The sequence below is a fragment of the Euprymna scolopes genome, chromosome 38 (assembly GCF_053919585.1).
Source record: "Euprymna scolopes isolate OS-2025 chromosome 38, ASM5391958v1, whole genome shotgun sequence".
NCBI classification, from domain to species: Eukaryota; Metazoa; Mollusca; class Cephalopoda; order Sepiida; family Sepiolidae; genus Euprymna; species Euprymna scolopes.
This window is the reverse complement of record NC_136519.1, coordinates 61,786,001-61,804,570: the sequence shown is the minus strand read 5'-3', so window position 1 is coordinate 61,804,570 and position 18,570 is coordinate 61,786,001. Positions and strand designations below refer to the sequence as shown.

The following is an 18,570-nucleotide window of genomic DNA, read 5'->3' as shown; positions in this document are numbered from 1 at the left end:
ATTTGAAAGTTAAGTTAGAGTATCCTTTAATTATGAACTCATCTAGGGAAATAATCTGTCCAATGCCAGTTTCGCTTAGAAATAATAGGTCTGGTTTAGTCTCCTGGTAATTGGGTTTCAACCTCTGGAAGGTTAGAACATAGAGCCCTGATGTTGGAGAAGGAGACATGGTAGTTGGAGATCTGGGTTTAATCATGTATTTTTTTTTTAAACTTGTCACGATGGAGTTTTGGGATTTGTGGACTAGGTTGAAAGACTTGCTTAGAGCAGGACAGAGGGGGAAATTAAGAGAGAAAAAGAAATTAAATTTTTTTTTTGTAGTACATGATAAGGTAAAGCCGTAACAATTACCCACTAATATTGCATCGAGAGGCCCCACCAGAAGCTACTGCATGGTCCAGAATCCATTCACCAAATGACAATACAACAGCCCCAGTACTTTGCACCTGCTGATAGGACAGCCTCCTTAGGGGTTAATCCAAGGTTCGGATTCCTGACTATCAGGCGGATAATGTCAGTCCAGATAAACGTTTACCTCCAGCACTAGTGACATGGCTACAATAATAGACATAGAAACAGAAAATTTCTGACATCTATGGGGACTGTTCACACAAAATACTGCCAACCTAGAGTACAGCTGCTTCTTTTCCCTTTGTCAGAAAAATCACTCATTAAAAAATGAGGACTGAGGGACAAATATGAGAAGTGAGAGTAACGGGAGCTGCCAATAATGCATTCACTATGCATTCTCTACTCTCCATAAAAAAATTATTTTTTTATGGAGAGTAGAGAACTGAAAATGAATACAACTGCCTAATCTATTTATGCACATTTATGGACGAAAAAACATTTATGGACGAAAAAAACTATTATTAAATAAAACAATAAAAAAATAAAAATATAAATTAAAGACTGAAGTAAAATGTAGTATAAATAACTATTTGAATCTAAAAACTTAAAAATTAAAGTTAATATAGCAACGACTTATCTCAAAAGAGTTCCATCTCCAAAATGCAAACTGTTGAAGGGAAATTAGCTTTAAAAACATTAGCATCCCATTAAAAAAAAAAAAAAATGTGATCGTATTCTGAACTTCAGCTTGTGACGTTTTTTCCCTTTCTTTCTGTCCCCGACTCCTTTATGCACGCCGGAATTCATATGTATTAAGCTTAACGTCAATAATTCAAACAATTGACTTTTTACTTTTAGACAAAATTAATTCAAATAGAATCAACACACTCCCAAGCTATTTTTGATTGCAAAAATTTCATTCTAGAATCAATTACAGACATTTGTTTATGGGAGTGACACCTAACATCACTCTGCCTAAATGAATACAGCCCGCCTCGGCTGAGTCAGATCAGATCAACCTGGGAGCAGGAGGAGGCTCCTGAAGTGCAACTGATGCTACCAGTCAAATCGACGGAATCCACCAGCCGAGTGATTCCCAGCAGCAGCCGTCTCAGCAGCAGTTCAAACAGCCCTTTTCAGGGCTAACTAACGAGCTCTTATCAGGGCTAATAAGTTTTTCTACCACTAATGTGATCCACTACTGCTTGCTTCTGAGACCCACCAGCAGCGAACTTCACTTCACTCCAGTGGCTCCTGCTCACTCCTGCGACTTCCAGTTTCCAGCAACTCCTGCGACTTCCAGTGCCTCTCTCAGCTTTCTGGCAACCTCGCCTGCACCTCGCTCCTCCAGCCCGCAACCTCGCCTGCACCTCGCTCCTCTGGCCCGCAACCTCATCTGCACTTCACTCCTCCAGTCTGCAGCATCCCTTTCACTAGCTCCCTACTGAACTACCGTTCCTTAATGCTGTCGATCTTTCGTCCGTTCCTAAATCCTGACCCCCCACGGTCTCAATGTCCACCGACCGTTCCAGATTGCCCTGACGTCCAGCCGATCGTTTCAGACTCAGAGAGTAACCCTAAACCATACTATGTCTAGAGTACCTGTTCCAAACCTCCAGTTCTTAGCCTCCTGTGTCATGTGACCTTCCAGATAGCCAGCATCCAGATCACACAATCTCAAACCCTATTTTTATGCTTCCCTTACAGATAAAAGACAAACTCTCTCTTAAACCAAACAACTTGTGTCCGTTCTTCTTCTTTGCCATTTTGTCGTTTACTTTCGCCCGTGTCTACCTTGTTAGTTGTTGGGTCGATTTCCCTGGACAGTCGGCCCCGCAACAAACCGATGTCATATTTTTTAAGAGAAATAATATCATTTTTGAAAGATGACTCAGCAAATTTTCTAAATTAATACATTAACATGAATTTCAATAGTTGTGTTTCTCAGCAAATGTTCAAAATTAATACATAGATTGTCAAGGTTGTGATTATGCAACCCTTGCTTCAACATGAATTTCAATGTCCGTTTTTCTTCAATGTTAATCAAAATGGCCAGTTATGTTTTAGAGAAATGCTGTCCGGCAGTTTTTAATTCATATTAAAATATATTCTTTCCTTTTTAAAATTGTTTTGTGTACTTTCTCTGACAAATTTTATTTTATTTATTTATTTATTTTTTTTTACATAGGCATCAGCTCTTATCAAGGCCCAGAGTCCACTCGATGATTAGGGTTTAAGATATTTTCATTCATAATTATTTTTCTACCTTATCGTTTCTTGTGATTCTTGGATATATTACTATTTGAAAGTGACAATCATGTAGGTACCATTCTTTTTATTTGAAAGTCCGTATTTTTTTTGGTAATATAATGAAGAAACACGGGAACTAGTCTCTTCTGGAAGTATTTAATCGCCATTAAAGAGAGCTGATGTCATTTCTGCAGTTTTTTAGATGTACATAAATAACATTAAAGTTGTTTAAAATTACATAGAAATTACTGGGGATTTTTCAGAAAATATCTACCCCTTATCATTTGTTTTTTTAGTGCTTTTAAGACAGCTATAGAATCTGTGAATAAGATAATTTTTTTTATTTACTTTTAGTGATTAAGTCGAGAGCCAAATCAACAGCAGTAATTTCAGCGCTATATATTGATGCTGCGTCTTTTGCTTAGTTTTCCTTCACAGGATATGGCAACATTTTCTATTTTATTCTGACTCTTGGAGCCATTTTTTTGTTTTATTTTACGAAGTTTTTGTTTTATTTTACAAAGTTCTCAGAAATCAAGGGGCCAACGACCTGGGGCTAATACTTGAACTCTATATGAGATACATAGATAATCGAATGTTCATTTAAAGTTCTTTATCTCTCAAGCACTGAGTTCAGTGTATATAGATAGATGATTAGTTAATTGATTTTTATGTTTTGAAATTCTTCATGGAATATTACTGGGTTTGTGTTGTCCTTAGCGTATTTAGTCATGCCTAGTAGAATTTTGTGTTCTTTTGATTGCCATGGTCGGATTTTGGAGATGATTGATTTGTGAATAGCATTTATGTTAATTTTTTGGGATAGTTCTTTAGTTTGTAGGTTGAATGATTTGATTGCTTTTCTTTTTTTTTATTTTGGACTGCTACCCTGTAGCAGAAAATGAAGATTGGCAAACATTTCAAGTGACACCGGTTGTTCGACCTTGACCATTGCTGGTGGTTGTTTGTAAACACGTCAAATAGCAGACATGGTCGAATGTTTGCAAGCAAGATTTTTAAAAATATATTTACAAAACTTTTTGAAGATTTAAAAGAAAAAATATACATTTACAAAACATTTTTTTATATTAAATGTTTACAAAACTTTTAAAGAAACTTCTTTTATTTGCACAAAACAAACGTATTTGAACAAAATATATTTAAAATGGATGTCTTTCTGAATGCGTTCTTTTTTTAATATATTCACAGAACTTTTTAATAAAACTAATAACAATAATTATAATAAAAATAAATGAAAAGAATGAGCTTTATTAATTACAAAACATTAACTGAGAATTTCGGATGCTAAAACTTACTTGTATTTAATTTGCCCTTGTGGAGAAGTAAGCAAATAGAAATTTTTTTAAAAATAAAAATAAAAGTTATAAAGATTTGTATCTTGTAATACTACATTTCATCTTTATAAAAATAAAAGTTATAAAAAGACATGTGAATAAAAAAATATACTTTTTAATCTTGATTGTTTATACTTGTTGCTTATACTTGTGATTTTATTATGCATGAAAATTGCCTCGGTCTAGAAGGATTTCTCCTTCACTGACCACCAATATACATCACACTTTCAATAAATATTGAATTGTATTAAAAACGCACACAGAAACACACACGCTGTACATAAAAATCAATCTTGGTCGCAACAACCCGCAAAACATTCGCAAAAATCCGAACAAGTCAGTTATTTTATATTTGTTTTTGCCATTAAAAAGTTTGTTTTAAATAATTTTATTTAAAAGTTTTTAAAAATATATATTTTTTAATAGAGAGAAGAGATCAGCGTCTGAAATTCTCAGTTAAATATCGGTTTTTGATGTTTTGTGATTAATATAGCTCATTCTTTTTATTTATTTATTTAGTTATTTCTTTATTTTTTTATCATAATTATAATTATTATTAGTTTTATTAAAAAGTTAAAAGAAAAGCACTCAGAAAGACACCCATTTATTTAAATATGTTTTGTTTAAATATGTTCGTTTTGTTACTTACATTAAAAAGTTTTTTTTTAATCCTTAAAAGTTTTGTAAATATTTAATGTTAAAAAAAATGTTTTGTAAATATATATTTTTTCTTTTAAATCTTAAAAAAGTTTTGTAAATATATTTTAAAAAATCTTGCTCGTGAACATTCGACCATGTCTGCTATTTGACGTGTTTACAAACAACCACTGGCAATGTCAAGGTCGAACAACCGGTGTCACTTGAAATGTTTGTCAATCTTCATCTTCTGCTACAGGGTATCTAATCTTTACTTGATCCATCTTTTTTTCCAAATGATGTTTTGCTAAAGATATAGCTATAGGCTGGGTTTAATGGATTGGAAGCTTTTTTGATAAGATATTGGAGAGCTAGTTTTTCCTTTCTTATTGCTTATTGCAAGTGGAGCTTCATAGAGGCTTTCTATTGAAGATGTGCTAAAAGCATTGAGTGCTATTCTCAATCCTTGGTGGTGGATTGTTTCAAGTTTTTTCAAACTTGTTCCATATATAAAGGCTCCATGGTCCAGTTTGGGTTGCACTGTGAATTAGTATAGTTTTAATAGCGTTTGCTTATTTGCTTCCCAATCAATATGACCTACTACTTTTAATAAGTCTATGTTTTTTTTACATTTTCCCCTAGGTAAGTGATATGAAGGATGAAAGCTAATTATTGGTCAAATATAAACCCTAAACATTTATATTCATTAACTACTTGTATTTAATTTTTATTCAATTTTAGGGTTGGGTCATTGTACAATTTTTGTAGGTTGCAAAAGTAAATACATTTCATTTCAGTTTCTGAGAATTTGAAACTGTTTTCTTTTTGACCCTTTTGTTGTTTTGTTTAAACAAAATTGGAGTTTACACTCTATTTTAGATGAATGTGTTTGGATCGGCAATATATTAGAAAATTGTCCACATAGAGCATGCAATGTATTCCAGTAGTTATATATTCAAAAACATTATTTACTAGATAATTTTTTTATGAAGACCTCTCTTATAGATGTCTCCAGTCAAATCAAGTGCTCAGTTGTGCTTCTATGTTTATGAAACCCAGATTGGTATTCAGTTATTAAGTTTTTGGATTCTGAAAACCAAATTAATCTGATATTTATCATTCTTTCCAATGTTTTTTCAATGCAGCTTGTTAATGTTATTGGTTCAAAATTTGATGACCTGGTATTGTTTTGGTTTGGAGTGTTGTGTTTAGCAATTGGAATTATTGTGGCTTACTTTCAAATTTTAGGGATATTTCAAGTTTGCCATATTTCATTGTAAATCTTGAGTAAATATTTCATTGATACTTTTGGTAGGTTTTTCAGAAAATCATATGGATTTTTTTCAGGTCCTTCTACTGTATTGTGAGCTTTACAGAGAGATTCTTTTAATTCTGATAAAGTGAAGTTTAGGTTGTAATTTTCGGTGTTTTGAGACTCTCAAATTGTGATTTACACTTCATAACATGATGCCAATTCTCAAAAAGACTGTTTCTTAAATAGTAATTAACACTTTTCTATAATACTAGCGAGGGGTACCCGGCGTTGCCCGGGTGTTTGGAGGTGTGGGTGGGGGTTAAAAAAAAAAAGTAAGTATGAGGATTGAACCCGAACCGTTGAGGCAAAGTTTTAAATTAAAGTGTGAAAAAAAAAACGTGCGACGTTAACCATTGCCCCACCGCGAGATGCTAACGGAAACATGTTTGAAAGCAGGTGCCCGTTTTAATGAGTTAATGAAGTCAAGTTTGACTGCGGGATAGTATTCATTTACTGCTGAACGCTTTTTTTTTTTCCCCCAAGATGTTATAGGAAAAAGACTAACCCACATGCAGCGAGCGACAAATATTGAATATTTATCTTCCCGAAATCGAGCAAATTAAATAGACAGGTGAGCTTCATTGTTAACTGTGAGATATTACGATTTATATGTGATATAAAAAGTTTTAAAAAGTTGTGAACCGACCGATCGCTTCTCTGAAAAAAGCCTTTTGTTGACATACAGAAAAAGCGAACACACATACATACATACATTTTCGCTTTTATATATATAGATGACAATGCCTATTCTCAAAAGTCTGAATCACGCTACATAATTAACACTGCCTAATGACATGATGCTGCCCATTCTCAAAAAGATTGTCTCTCGATTCGTGATTTACACTTCTCCATAACATGATAATACTATTTAAAAAAAAAACTGACTCTTGACACTTCTCCGCAACATAATGATGCCAATTCTCAGAAAGACCAACTCTTGAATCATGATTAACACTTCTTGATAACATGAAGATGCTAATTCTCAAAACGTCTCACCTTCAAATCATAATTAACACTTCTTCATAACAACAGTTCCAGTTGTTAGAAAGACTGACTCTTGAATCGTGATTAACACTTCTTTTGAACATGATGATGCCAATACTAAAAACATTTGACTATCCAATAGTATAAATTACTTTCTTACTGAAATAAAAAATGATAGCATTCCTATGTTATTTGTAACAACACCATTCCTATGATTTTTTTTGTTGTTAAACATTTTACTCTTTCCTCCACAATTTTTCGTTATCACCACTACTTTTGTCATATGCAAATTAATCTCTCTCTCTCCCTCTCCCTCTCTCTCTCTATATATATATATATATTTAAACCACATACCTTAATTACTGACTAATACCACATAAAATAAGTGAATTTCCCAATGTGTTTTTACTAGGTGTCTGAACATATCAAAGGCCTTTGTTTGGATTTGACACAATGAGCTGCTCTAAACACTTGCTAGATATGATACACCTTACAATGTCTTTTCAATCATCAAATTCTTTCTGTCTGATAAATCTATAAAAGTAGTTGTTGATGGGCACAAAGTTTCTTATATCCAGTGAGTTTTGCACAACGTTTCTTATCTTCAGTGATATTTGCAAAACATATCTCATCTTCAGTTATATTTGCAGAAAGTTTCTTCAGTGATTTTTGCACAGCTTTTCTTCAGTGATATTTTCCAAAACCTTTCTTATTCCCAATGATATTTGCACAACATTTCCCATCTTCAGTGATATTTGCACAAACTTTCATATCTTCAGTGATATTTTCACATTTCTTATCTTCGATGATATTTGCACAACGTTTCATATATTCACTGGTATATTCACATGGTTTCTCTTCGGTGATTTTGCACAACGTTTTCTTATCTTCAGTGATTTTTGCACAACGTTTCTCATCTTAAGTGATTTTTGCAAAAAAATTCTTATCTTCAGTGATTTTTGCACAAGATTTATTATCTTCAGTGATGTTGACATATCAATGTCAACATACCTAAAGGGTGTATTTCTGTGCCAAATTCTCTGCCTAGTTTTCATAAACGAATTTCCAAATCATATTCTGTCGGCATCTATGAAGATGATCTATGCAGCTCAATGATCAAGATGGTCATTAAGATCCACTTAATTATCTCCTGATCTACAGCATGTGATGTAATTAACGCACAGATTTTCATTTTTAAGTTAATCACTATGATTGGGTAAGCCCCTTATTCTGATTAATTCTTAAAACTGACTTTCACTCTAAATATAAAATGGAAAACTTACATCCAATCCATTGCTAGGAAGTTGCTGGAAAAATGGTAAGATCATTCTGCTGCTTCAGCAACTGATAATGCAAGAGTCAGGTACGTCTTAGAATGGAGTATGAAAGCATCATTTCCAATCTCAACAGAGTACAAAATTGATTTTGCAATGGTTACCCTCGACTGATAATAAATTGATAAAAAAGAGCTACATTTTAAAAGAAAATATGAAATGGTTTTATAAGAATGATTTTTAAATGAGAAAAAAAAAATGAAATACGAATTAATACTTACTAGAAATAAACTTTTTGTCCATCAATGTTGTTATAACTGCAGTATTTGTATTTACCTTCAGCCTAGATGGAAAATAATAAACTAGTTATGCGGATGTGTGAGGAAAATGTTTAGATAAAATTCAATAAAATGTAGAGATAAATAGAAACAAGTGGATACACCAAACAGTATAATGAAATCATAAAATGAGTTTTTATTTTATATTTCAAAAAACTTTTTCAGAAATGAGTGCAAAAAGTGTTATTTTCAAAGTTTTACAAAACTAATAAGGAAAAAAGACAGAAAATTCTAATTTACATTTCTATAATGAAATATATTGAAATTTCCAAAATTTATTGAAATGGTAATAAAGTTATCACAACAGTATTGAAGGATAAAATAAATAAAATAAAAAAATAAAAATAAACAAAAATGGCAATGAAAAAAAAAAAGATGAATTCTTCAAAGACTAACTTTTTTTTTGTTACAAAGGAGTTACCAATTATCAAGGCCCAACGGCCACTCGTGGATAAGGGTTAATAGATGTAAGGTAGTAGTGTAGTCATCGTCAATGGTGTAAGTTGGGCACAACTTAATTCAACAGGGGATAGTTCAACAAGAACTTGAAGGCCACCATACTGTAGTTGGCCGGAAAGCAGGCCAATGGAACAGTGTTCCACAGGCGGGCAGTTCTAGGAAAGAAGCTGTGTTCATAGAATCTGCATTTAGATTTAGGCACAGATAGAGAGTGTGAGAAATTGTTGATAGTGGTTGTAGTTAGTTAAGTGATTTTTGTGAAAGTTTGGCACGGAAGGGGGGGAGGACCATAGGTTTGGAGCTCAGACGAGCACTTGCCATGAAAATAACAATAGAGCAGAGCTACGCTAGGTATCAAGGAAGAGAACAGTGCATCAACTACTAGGTTTCGAAGCCGGTTTTGAACTCTATCAAGGCAGGATAGGGAGCACCGAACAGCTCCTGCCAAATGTGGCAACAGTAATCCATCTTAGGACATACTTGGCACTTACAAAAACAGAGGATTGCATCAGCAGTGAGATACCGACTGGAGCGGTAAAATGATTCTTCAATGAAAATCTAAAAAAAAAATACATTAATGAAATAGTCCAAATTATATATTTTTGTGTGTATCTCTGAAAAATAAAGTAGATAACAAAAATAAAACAGAACAAAAGTTACAAAAACAAATAAATAAAACAGATTCAGCCAGAGTTTAAGTCATAAGTATAATTAAAGCTATATACACTGACATGCAATAAAGATATTTTCAAAAATCTTTAAATTATAACAAAACCTTTTTATTTTATAAAAATCATTGTTGTTATTCACAGGCGTAAAAAATATATTTAATGTTTTGTTTTTTTTAGAAACAAACATTAAAACTTGGAAACATTGATATATAATAATTTTGCTTGGTTTATTGTTTGCATGCTGAATGTATGAGAAGGACAAATGTGACGAAAAGTGGTGGGAGGAGAGGGATGTATTAAACACAAACTTCTTATAAATTGAAACCTTAGAGTTCAATCTCTGTACAAGGCAATATATTTTCATTTTATCTTCAATTACATGCTAAGATAAATGTATTATATAGCTTGAACCATTTGAGCATGACCATCTGTGAATTTCAGATTTCATTTAAGGTCAAACAAATCTCTTGGTGAACAAAAGAATCGCAGCATTGGCTACAGACTGAGACAGAGTAAAATAATGTCCACTGTAAGAATTTTGTAATGAAATGGCATATTATTCTGATTTCACTTGAAACTTGGGCCAGGAACAAGTATTTTTCACAATTTCAAGAATATAAACTCATTCTTTAAAAATGTCTGTCATTGCTGATCATGTTTCTGCTCTTTTACAAATGACTTCCAAGAGGAGAGAATGTATAGCATCAGTCAAAGTGAATGGTTAAACTAAATATGAAAGTTGACTATTTATGTCATTCTCACGTCATAATTTTACATATCAAGATATTGTGGAAGGTTTATGACTCTTGCTGAATACAAGTCTGTCACCAAGGTTGGCCATAGTTTTTATTCTGCTAAAGAGTTTGTAGCAATTAGAAATTAGGAAATTATAATTTTTAGGGTATCTGAATCAGAAAAATTTGAACCTCATTTCAGATTATGAAAACAATTCTTTAAAAATAAAATTAAACTTAATTTTCCATTGCTGATGGCAAAAATAAACGATAAATATTTATTTTTAAAATGAAATCTCCACCTCATAATAATATAAAATATACAACATAAATTTTATTTTAGTTGTATCAAAAAATAAATAAAATGTGGGCTTTTGTTCAGTCCTTGAACATTAGCAAACCTGACAAGAGGTGGTCAAAAAGCGTAAAAGAAAAAAAACAAAAAAAACACTAAGAACATTTTCAAAGGCTTGGTTGAATCAAGGAATTTAAAGATTTTCACGGCTCCTCACAAGATCACACTCAGCATCACTTCTTTGATTTCCCTGTATGTTAACTAGTTTTTAAAAAATTCTAAATAAAAGTGGATGGGAGTGGAGCTAGCAGGCAATAAAATCAAAATCTAATAATAAAAATAACCCTTATTTATTTATTATAGAAACCGTTTTGGCATTTCAGTAATTTTCCTTTCACAAATACACAAACTATATGAAAGGCAGTGAAAATTTACCTGATAGCCTGAAAATGCAAGTGGACATTTTTCAGAAGTATTTGAAAATTTTTTTTAATGTATTTCATGAATAAAAAAATAATTACTAACATGTTTTTATTAATTTTTGTTTCATATTTACACTAAGTAAAAAATATTTTTTATGTAACATAGAAGTATATTCTTTTATTTATAAAAAATTATTATTATTGCAGACAAAATTCCTCAGCTACTCACCAAAAAACAAAAATGAGATTCTCTTGGGTTACCACCTTGAAAAACTTAGTGATAAAAATAAAAATTGATTCTTGTTAGAATTTAGAATGAAGGGATTAATTTCACATATAAATTTAACATGAAAAGAGTCTCAATTTCTGGATCATTCAAGTGTTTTAGGGGACTTAACATAAATTTGTCATGGAAGATAAATTTTATGTTTTTTTGTTTGTTTCTTTCAAAGGGTACCAGCATTGTTAATCTATTTGTGACCTTTTTAATTAGATTTTTTTGTAGTGTTAAAAAAAATTATGATCAACCTTAAAAATTTAAAATGGCTTAGGAATGAAGACCATTTGATGTGGACTTTATAATCGAAACTTATCCCCCCCACACTAAATTTTAAAATATTTCTTTTTTGTCTTTTTTTCCTTCTTTTTACCATGTTTTTCAGGGTATCCACATGTAATTGCATAAAAAGTAGAATCTCATTTTGGAGGGAAGTGATACAGGTCATTCTTTTACTTTTCTCCTAACTTTAATGTGAGAAACCCAACTCTCCAAGAAGGGGGCAATCTAGATTTGAAGGAAAATAAAAAATTACCTCAGTCTGTTCTTTTACTGCCTGAGGACAAAAAAGGTAAAGTGTTATATCAGAACAGATACTTCACTTTGAATTATTTATTTGATAAAAATTATTACATGGCACAAAGCCATCAAGAGTAGGAAAGTGTGAGTCATTGATCATTGTCTATCTTACTAGAATCTTACTTAATCACTAGAATCCTTTCAATCACCACAATACCATGTTTACTTTAAAGATCATTAGATTTAAAATATCACTAATGTGTTGAAAATTATATTTATATTATTATTATTATTAATAATAATTAAGTTTTTTTAATTATATTTATATTATTATTAATGAAGTTTTTTAATCCAGAAGAAATATTTTCCATAAGATGGTCAAAAAATATCAATAAATTGTTTGTTAATACTAAATTTATTCAATATTCATATATCCGATCAATGTTCATAAATCCATGACAAAAATCTCTATTAAAAACCTGCCCCTCCCCCAAACCCCTTTCAGTGTTAAGATAAAAATATATCGGGTGGATCAAATTCTTTAGAGTAGAATGTCAAACTTTCTAGTGGCAGATTTATTGGAAAGACACTTATAACATTGTTATATATGCATAAAATCCTATCACACAAAAAGAAAATTGATTTATCTACAAAGTTTTTCAATGTGTATTGTTTTATTTATAACTTATCGGTATGATGTAAAAATAAATTGAACATATTCGTTTTTATAGATTTTTTATGGCTCAAAACACACACACACACAGATATATATTTTCTTTTCATAGAAAAATGCAAGCATGAAAGTAATATGTTTAAGATTAGGCTTAGAAAAGTAAAAAGAACTAGTTGTTAAAACTGAAAAAGAAGAGGACAATATATTCTAGTAAAAATATAATAAATTTATAACTGAAAATATTGCGGCATTTAGATTTAAAAAAAAACAAACTTCAATTTAACATTATATATAAATTCTTAATGCTGCAATATTTTCAGTTATAAATTTATTAATTTTTTACTAGAATATCTTGCCTTTTTCTTTTCCAGTTTAAACAACTATTCCTTTTATTTTTCTAAACTTAATGTTAACCATACTACTTTTCATGCTTGCATTTTTATATGTAATCCAAGATTTTTCCAAGCTTTGCTTTGAAATAATATTTTCTTTTATGTTTTCAATATCATATGCATTGTCAACAATCCATAAAAAAAATATTACCAACTTCTTTAATTGACTAAATTAAAAAATCAAATAAAAGACGTAATTAAGTAAATAAACAGAAAGAAGGAGGGGAAAAAAGAGAGAAACAGAATTAACGGGCGCTGTTGTAAGGGAAATATTATCAGCCCTAGCATGGCAAAGAGCATCACTTTTGTTAACTTTCCCTATGTAACCCAAATAAGATGGGATGCTAGTGACATTCTCGCTATGATTTAAGAATGTGTCGACGACAAACTAGTTACTATGGTAACAAACAGCCAATCCAAAGTAATCATCTTTAAAACATCAATGTTGAAAAAGTTGCTATGGTAACCAACAGTCAATCAGAAGAAACCGTCTCTCACGTTCTTTACTAATTCTGAGGTCTTTTGAGCACCAGTAATTTTGTTATAACTTTTGTTTTAATGAACGAAAATAGAAAATTTTTATTTAAATATATAGCCAGCAGAAAGGTACACGTCCATAATCTAAATTACCAATTACCAGTTGTTTTAAAAGAAAACACTGTTTAAAGTTAAAAAATAATTTGCATTGTGGATTTAGAAGGAGCTGACAGTAAGAATTTGATGGGATGTAAGGAATTGAAAAACATCTGTCCTCACTGGCAATCATCCAAATTATTAGGATATAAATCTTCTCATTTTTATTGAATTATCTAGAGAACCAGCTGAGATAAAATGCACAGAATATGTCACTAAATCCATATATATGAAATAAGTTAATAAAAGATTTAATAGTGTGCTCTTAAAATATTATAAAATACACAAATAATGAGTGTAAAATCGATAAGGAATAGTTTCTACATGAGAGCATTTCATATATTTCATCATTTTTCATGGAAACATCATATATAAATTATTTCAATTTGATTTATTAATTGAACTATCAATGGATTTGCATTATATACTTGTGTGAAATAAGCAATTACTTAATAAAAAACTAAGAACAACTCTTTATAATTCAGCTACAAAAATTTGTTACCACTTTCATTAAATGATCAAATAGTGTTTTTCGTATACTCTGGATGAATGAAAGTACTGTTCAGTGAAATTTGCATGACGTTTCTAATCTTAAGTGACATTTACACAACATTTCTTATCTTCAGTGATTTTTGCACAACGTTTCTTATCTTCAGTGATATTTACACAACGTTTCTTATCTTCAGTGATTTTTGCACAGCGTTTCTTATCTTCAGTGATTTTTGCACAACGTTTCTAATCTTCAGTGATTTTTGCACAACGTTTCTTATCTTCAGTGATTTTTGCACAACGTTTCTTATCTTCAGTGATTTTTGCACAACGTTTCTTATCTTAAGTGACATTTGCACAACGTTTCTTATCTTCAGTGATTTTTGCACAACGTTTCTTATCTTCAGTGATTTTTGCACGTTTCTTATCTTCAGTGATTTTTGCACAGCGTTTCTTATCTTCAGTGATTTTTGCACAACGTTTCTTATCTTCAGTGATTTTTGCACAACATTTCTAATCTTCAGTGATATTTACACAACATTTCTTTTCTTCAGTGATTTTTGCACAACGTTTCTTATCTTAAGTGACATTTGCACAACGTTTCTTATCTTCAGTGATTTTTGCACAACATTTCTTATCTTCAGTGATTTTTGCACAGCGTTTCTTATCTTCAGTGATTTTTGCACAACGTTTCTTATCTTCAGTGATTTTTGCACAACGTTTCTTATCTTCAGTGATTTTTGCACAACGTTTCTTATCTTCAGTGATTTTTGCACAACGTTTCTTATCTTCAGTGATTTTTGCACAACGTTTCTTATCTTCAGTGATTTTTGCACAATGTTTCTTATCTTCAGTGATATTTGCATAACATTTCTTATCTTCAGTGATTTTTGCACAACGTTTCTTATCTTCAGTGATTTTTGCACAACGTTCCTTATCTTCAGTGATATTTACACAACATTTCTTATCTTCAGTGATTTTTGCACGTTTCTTATCTTCAGTGATTTTTGCACAGCGTTTCTTATCTTCAGTGATTTTTGCACAACGTTTCTTATCTTCAGTGATTTTTGCACAACGTTTCTTATCTTCAGTGATTTTTGCACAGTGTTTCTTATCTTCAGTGATTTTTGCACAGCGTTTCTTATCTTCAGTGATTTTTTCACAACATTTCTTATCTTCAGTGATTTTTGCACAACGTTTCTTATCTTCAGTGATTTTTGCACAGCGTTTCTTATCTTCAGTGATATTTACACAACGTTTCTTATCTTCAGTGATTTTTGCACAATGTTTCTTATCTTCAGTGATATTTGCATAACATTTCTTATCTTCAGTGATTTTTGCACAACGTTTCTTATCTTCAGTGATTTTTGCACAACGTTCCTTATCTTCAGTGATATTTACACAACATTTCTTATCTTCAGTGATTTTTGCACGTTTCTTATCTTCAGTGATTTTTGCACAGCGTTTCTTATCTTCAGTGATTTTTGCACAACGTTTCTTATCTTCAGTGATTTTTGCACAACGTTTCTTATCTTCAGTGATTTTTGCACAGCGTTTCTTATCTTCAGTGATTTTTTCACAACATTTCTTATCTTCAGTGATTTTTGCACAACGTTTCTTATCTTCAGTGATTTTTGCACAGCGTTTCTTATCTTCAGTGATATTTACACAACATTTCTTATCTTCAGTGATTTTTGCACAACGTTTCTTATCTTAAGTGACATTTGCACAACGTTTCTTATCTTCAGTGATTTTTGCACAACGTTTCTTATCTTAAGTGACATTTTGACGTTTGGGATCTTCAGTGATATTTGCACAACATTTCTTATCTTCAGTGATTTTTGCACAACGTTTCTTATCTTCAGTGATTTTTGCACAACGTTTCTTATCTTAAGTGACATTTGCACAACGTTTCTTATCTTCAGTGATTTTTGCACAACGTTTCTTATCTTCAGTGATTTTTGCACGTTTCTTATCTTCAGTGATTTTTGCACAGCGTTTCTTATCTTCAGTGATTTTTGCACAACGTTTCTTATCTTCAGTGATTTTTGCACAACGTTTCTTATCTTCAGTGATTTTTGCACGTTTCTTATCTTCAGTGATTTTTGCACAGCGTTTCTTATCTTCAGTGATTTTTGCACAACGTTTCTTATCTTCAGTGATTTTTGCACAACATTTCTAATCTTCAGTGATATTTACACAACATTTCTTTTCTTCAGTGATTTTTGCACAACGTTTCTTATCTTAAGTGACATTTGCACAACGTTTCTTATCTTCAGTGATTTTTGCACAACATTTCTTATCTTCAGTGATTTTTGCACAGCGTTTCTTATCTTCAGTGATTTTTGCACAACGTTTCTTATCTTCAGTGATTTTTGCACAACGTTTCTTATCTTCAGTGATTTTTGCACAACGTTTCTTATCTTCAGTGATTTTTGCACAACGTTTCTTATCTTCAGTGATTTTTGCACAACGTTTCTTATCTTCAGTGATTTTTGCACAATGTTTCTTATCTTCAGTGATATTTGCATAACATTTCTTATCTTCAGTGATTTTTGCACAACGTTTCTTATCTTCAGTGATTTTTGCACAACGTTCCTTATCTTCAGTGATATTTACACAACATTTCTTATCTTCAGTGATTTTTGCACGTTTCTTATCTTCAGTGATTTTTGCACAGCGTTTCTTATCTTCAGTGATTTTTGCACAACGTTTCTTATCTTCAGTGATTTTTGCACAACGTTTCTTATCTTCAGTGATTTTTGCACAGTGTTTCTTATCTTCAGTGATTTTTGCACAGCGTTTCTTATCTTCAGTGATTTTTGCACAACATTTCTTATCTTCAGTGATTTTTGCACAACGTTTCTTATCTTCAGTGATATTTGCACAGCGTTTCTTATCTTCAGTGATATTTACACAACATTTCTTATCTTCAGTGATTTTTGCACAACGTTTCTTATCTTAAGTGACATTTGCACAACGTTTCTTATCTTCAGTGATTTTTGCACAACGTTTCTTATCTTAAGTGACATTTTGACGTTTCGGATCTTCAGTGATATTTGCACAACATTTCTTATCTTCAGTGATTTTTGCACAACGTTTCTTATCTTCAGTGATTTTTGCACGTTTCTTATCTTCAGTGATTTTTGCACAGCGTTTCTTATCTTCAGTGATTTTTGCACAACGTTTCTTATCTTCAGTGATTTTTGCACAACGTTTCTTATCTTCAGTGATTTTTGCACAACGTTTCTTATCTTAAGTGACATTTGCACAACGTTTCTTATCTTCAGTGATTTTTGCACAACGTTTCTTATCTTCAGTGATATTTACACAACATTTCTTATCTTCAGTGATTTTTGCACAGCGTTTCTTATCGTCAGTGACATTTGCACAACGTTTCTTATCTTCAGTGATTTTTGCACAACGTTTCTTATCTTAAGTGACATTTTGACGTTTCGGATCTTCAGTGATATTTGCACAACATTTCTTATCTTCAGTGATTTTTGCACAACATTTCTTATCTTCAGTGATTTTTGCACAGCGTTTCTTATCTTCAGTGATTTTTGCACAACGTTTCTTATCTTAAGTGATTTTTGCACAACGTTTCTTATCTTCAGTGATTTTTGCACAGCGTTTCTTATCTTCAGTGATTTTTGCACAGCGTTTCTTATCTTCAGTGATTTTTGCACAACGTTTCTTATCTTCAGTGATTTTTGCACAACGTTTCTTATCTTCAGTGATTTTTGCACAGCGTTTCTTCAGTGATTTTTGCACAACGTTTCTTATCTTCAGTGATTTTTGCACAACGTTTCTTATCTTCAGTGATTTTTGCACAACGTTTCTTATCTTCAGTGATTTTTGCAAAACGTTTCTTATCTTCAGTGATTTTTGCACAACGTTTCTTATCTTCAGTGATTTTTGCACAACGTTTCTTATCTTCAGTGATTTTTGCACAACGTTTCTTATCTTCAGTGATTTTTGCACAACGTTTCTTATCTTCAGTGATTTTTGCACAACGTTTCTTATCTTCAGTGATTTTTGCACAACGTTTCTTATCTTCAGTGATTTTTGCACAACGTTTCTTATCTTCAGTGATTTTTGCACAGCGTTTCTTATCTTCAGTGATTTTTGCACAACGTTTCTTATCTTCAGTGATTTTTGCACAACATTTCTTATCTTCAGTGATTTTTGCACAACGTTTCTTATCTTCAGTGATTGTTGCACAACGTTTCTTATCTTCAGTGATATTTACACAACATTTCTAATCTTCAGTGATATTTACACAACATTTCTTATCTTCAGTGATTTTTGCACAACGTTTCTTATCTTAAGTGACATTTGCACAACGTTTCTTATCTTCAGTGATTTTTGCACAACATTTCTTATCTTCAGTGATTTTTGCACAGCGTTTCTTATCTTCAGTGATTTTTGCACAACGTTTCTTATCTTCAGTGATTTTTGCACAACGTTTCTTATCTTCAGTGATTTTTGCACAACGTTTCT

At 31.6% G+C, this 18,570-nt stretch overlaps 1 protein-coding gene across 3 annotated transcripts in view; it reads right to left on the bottom strand.

Moving 5' to 3' along the window:
* Positions 1–18,570, bottom strand: part of LOC145263170 (uncharacterized) — a 361,981-nt gene that overhangs the window by 152,833 nt on the left and 190,578 nt on the right. For all 3 annotated transcript variants that reach the window (XM_080120205.1, XM_080120206.1, XM_080120204.1), the window contains exon 2: positions 8,447–8,508. In XM_080120205.1, the coding sequence (XP_079976331.1) occupies positions 8,447–8,508 (62 nt within the window). The remainder of the gene's footprint in view (positions 1–8,446; positions 8,509–18,570) is intronic.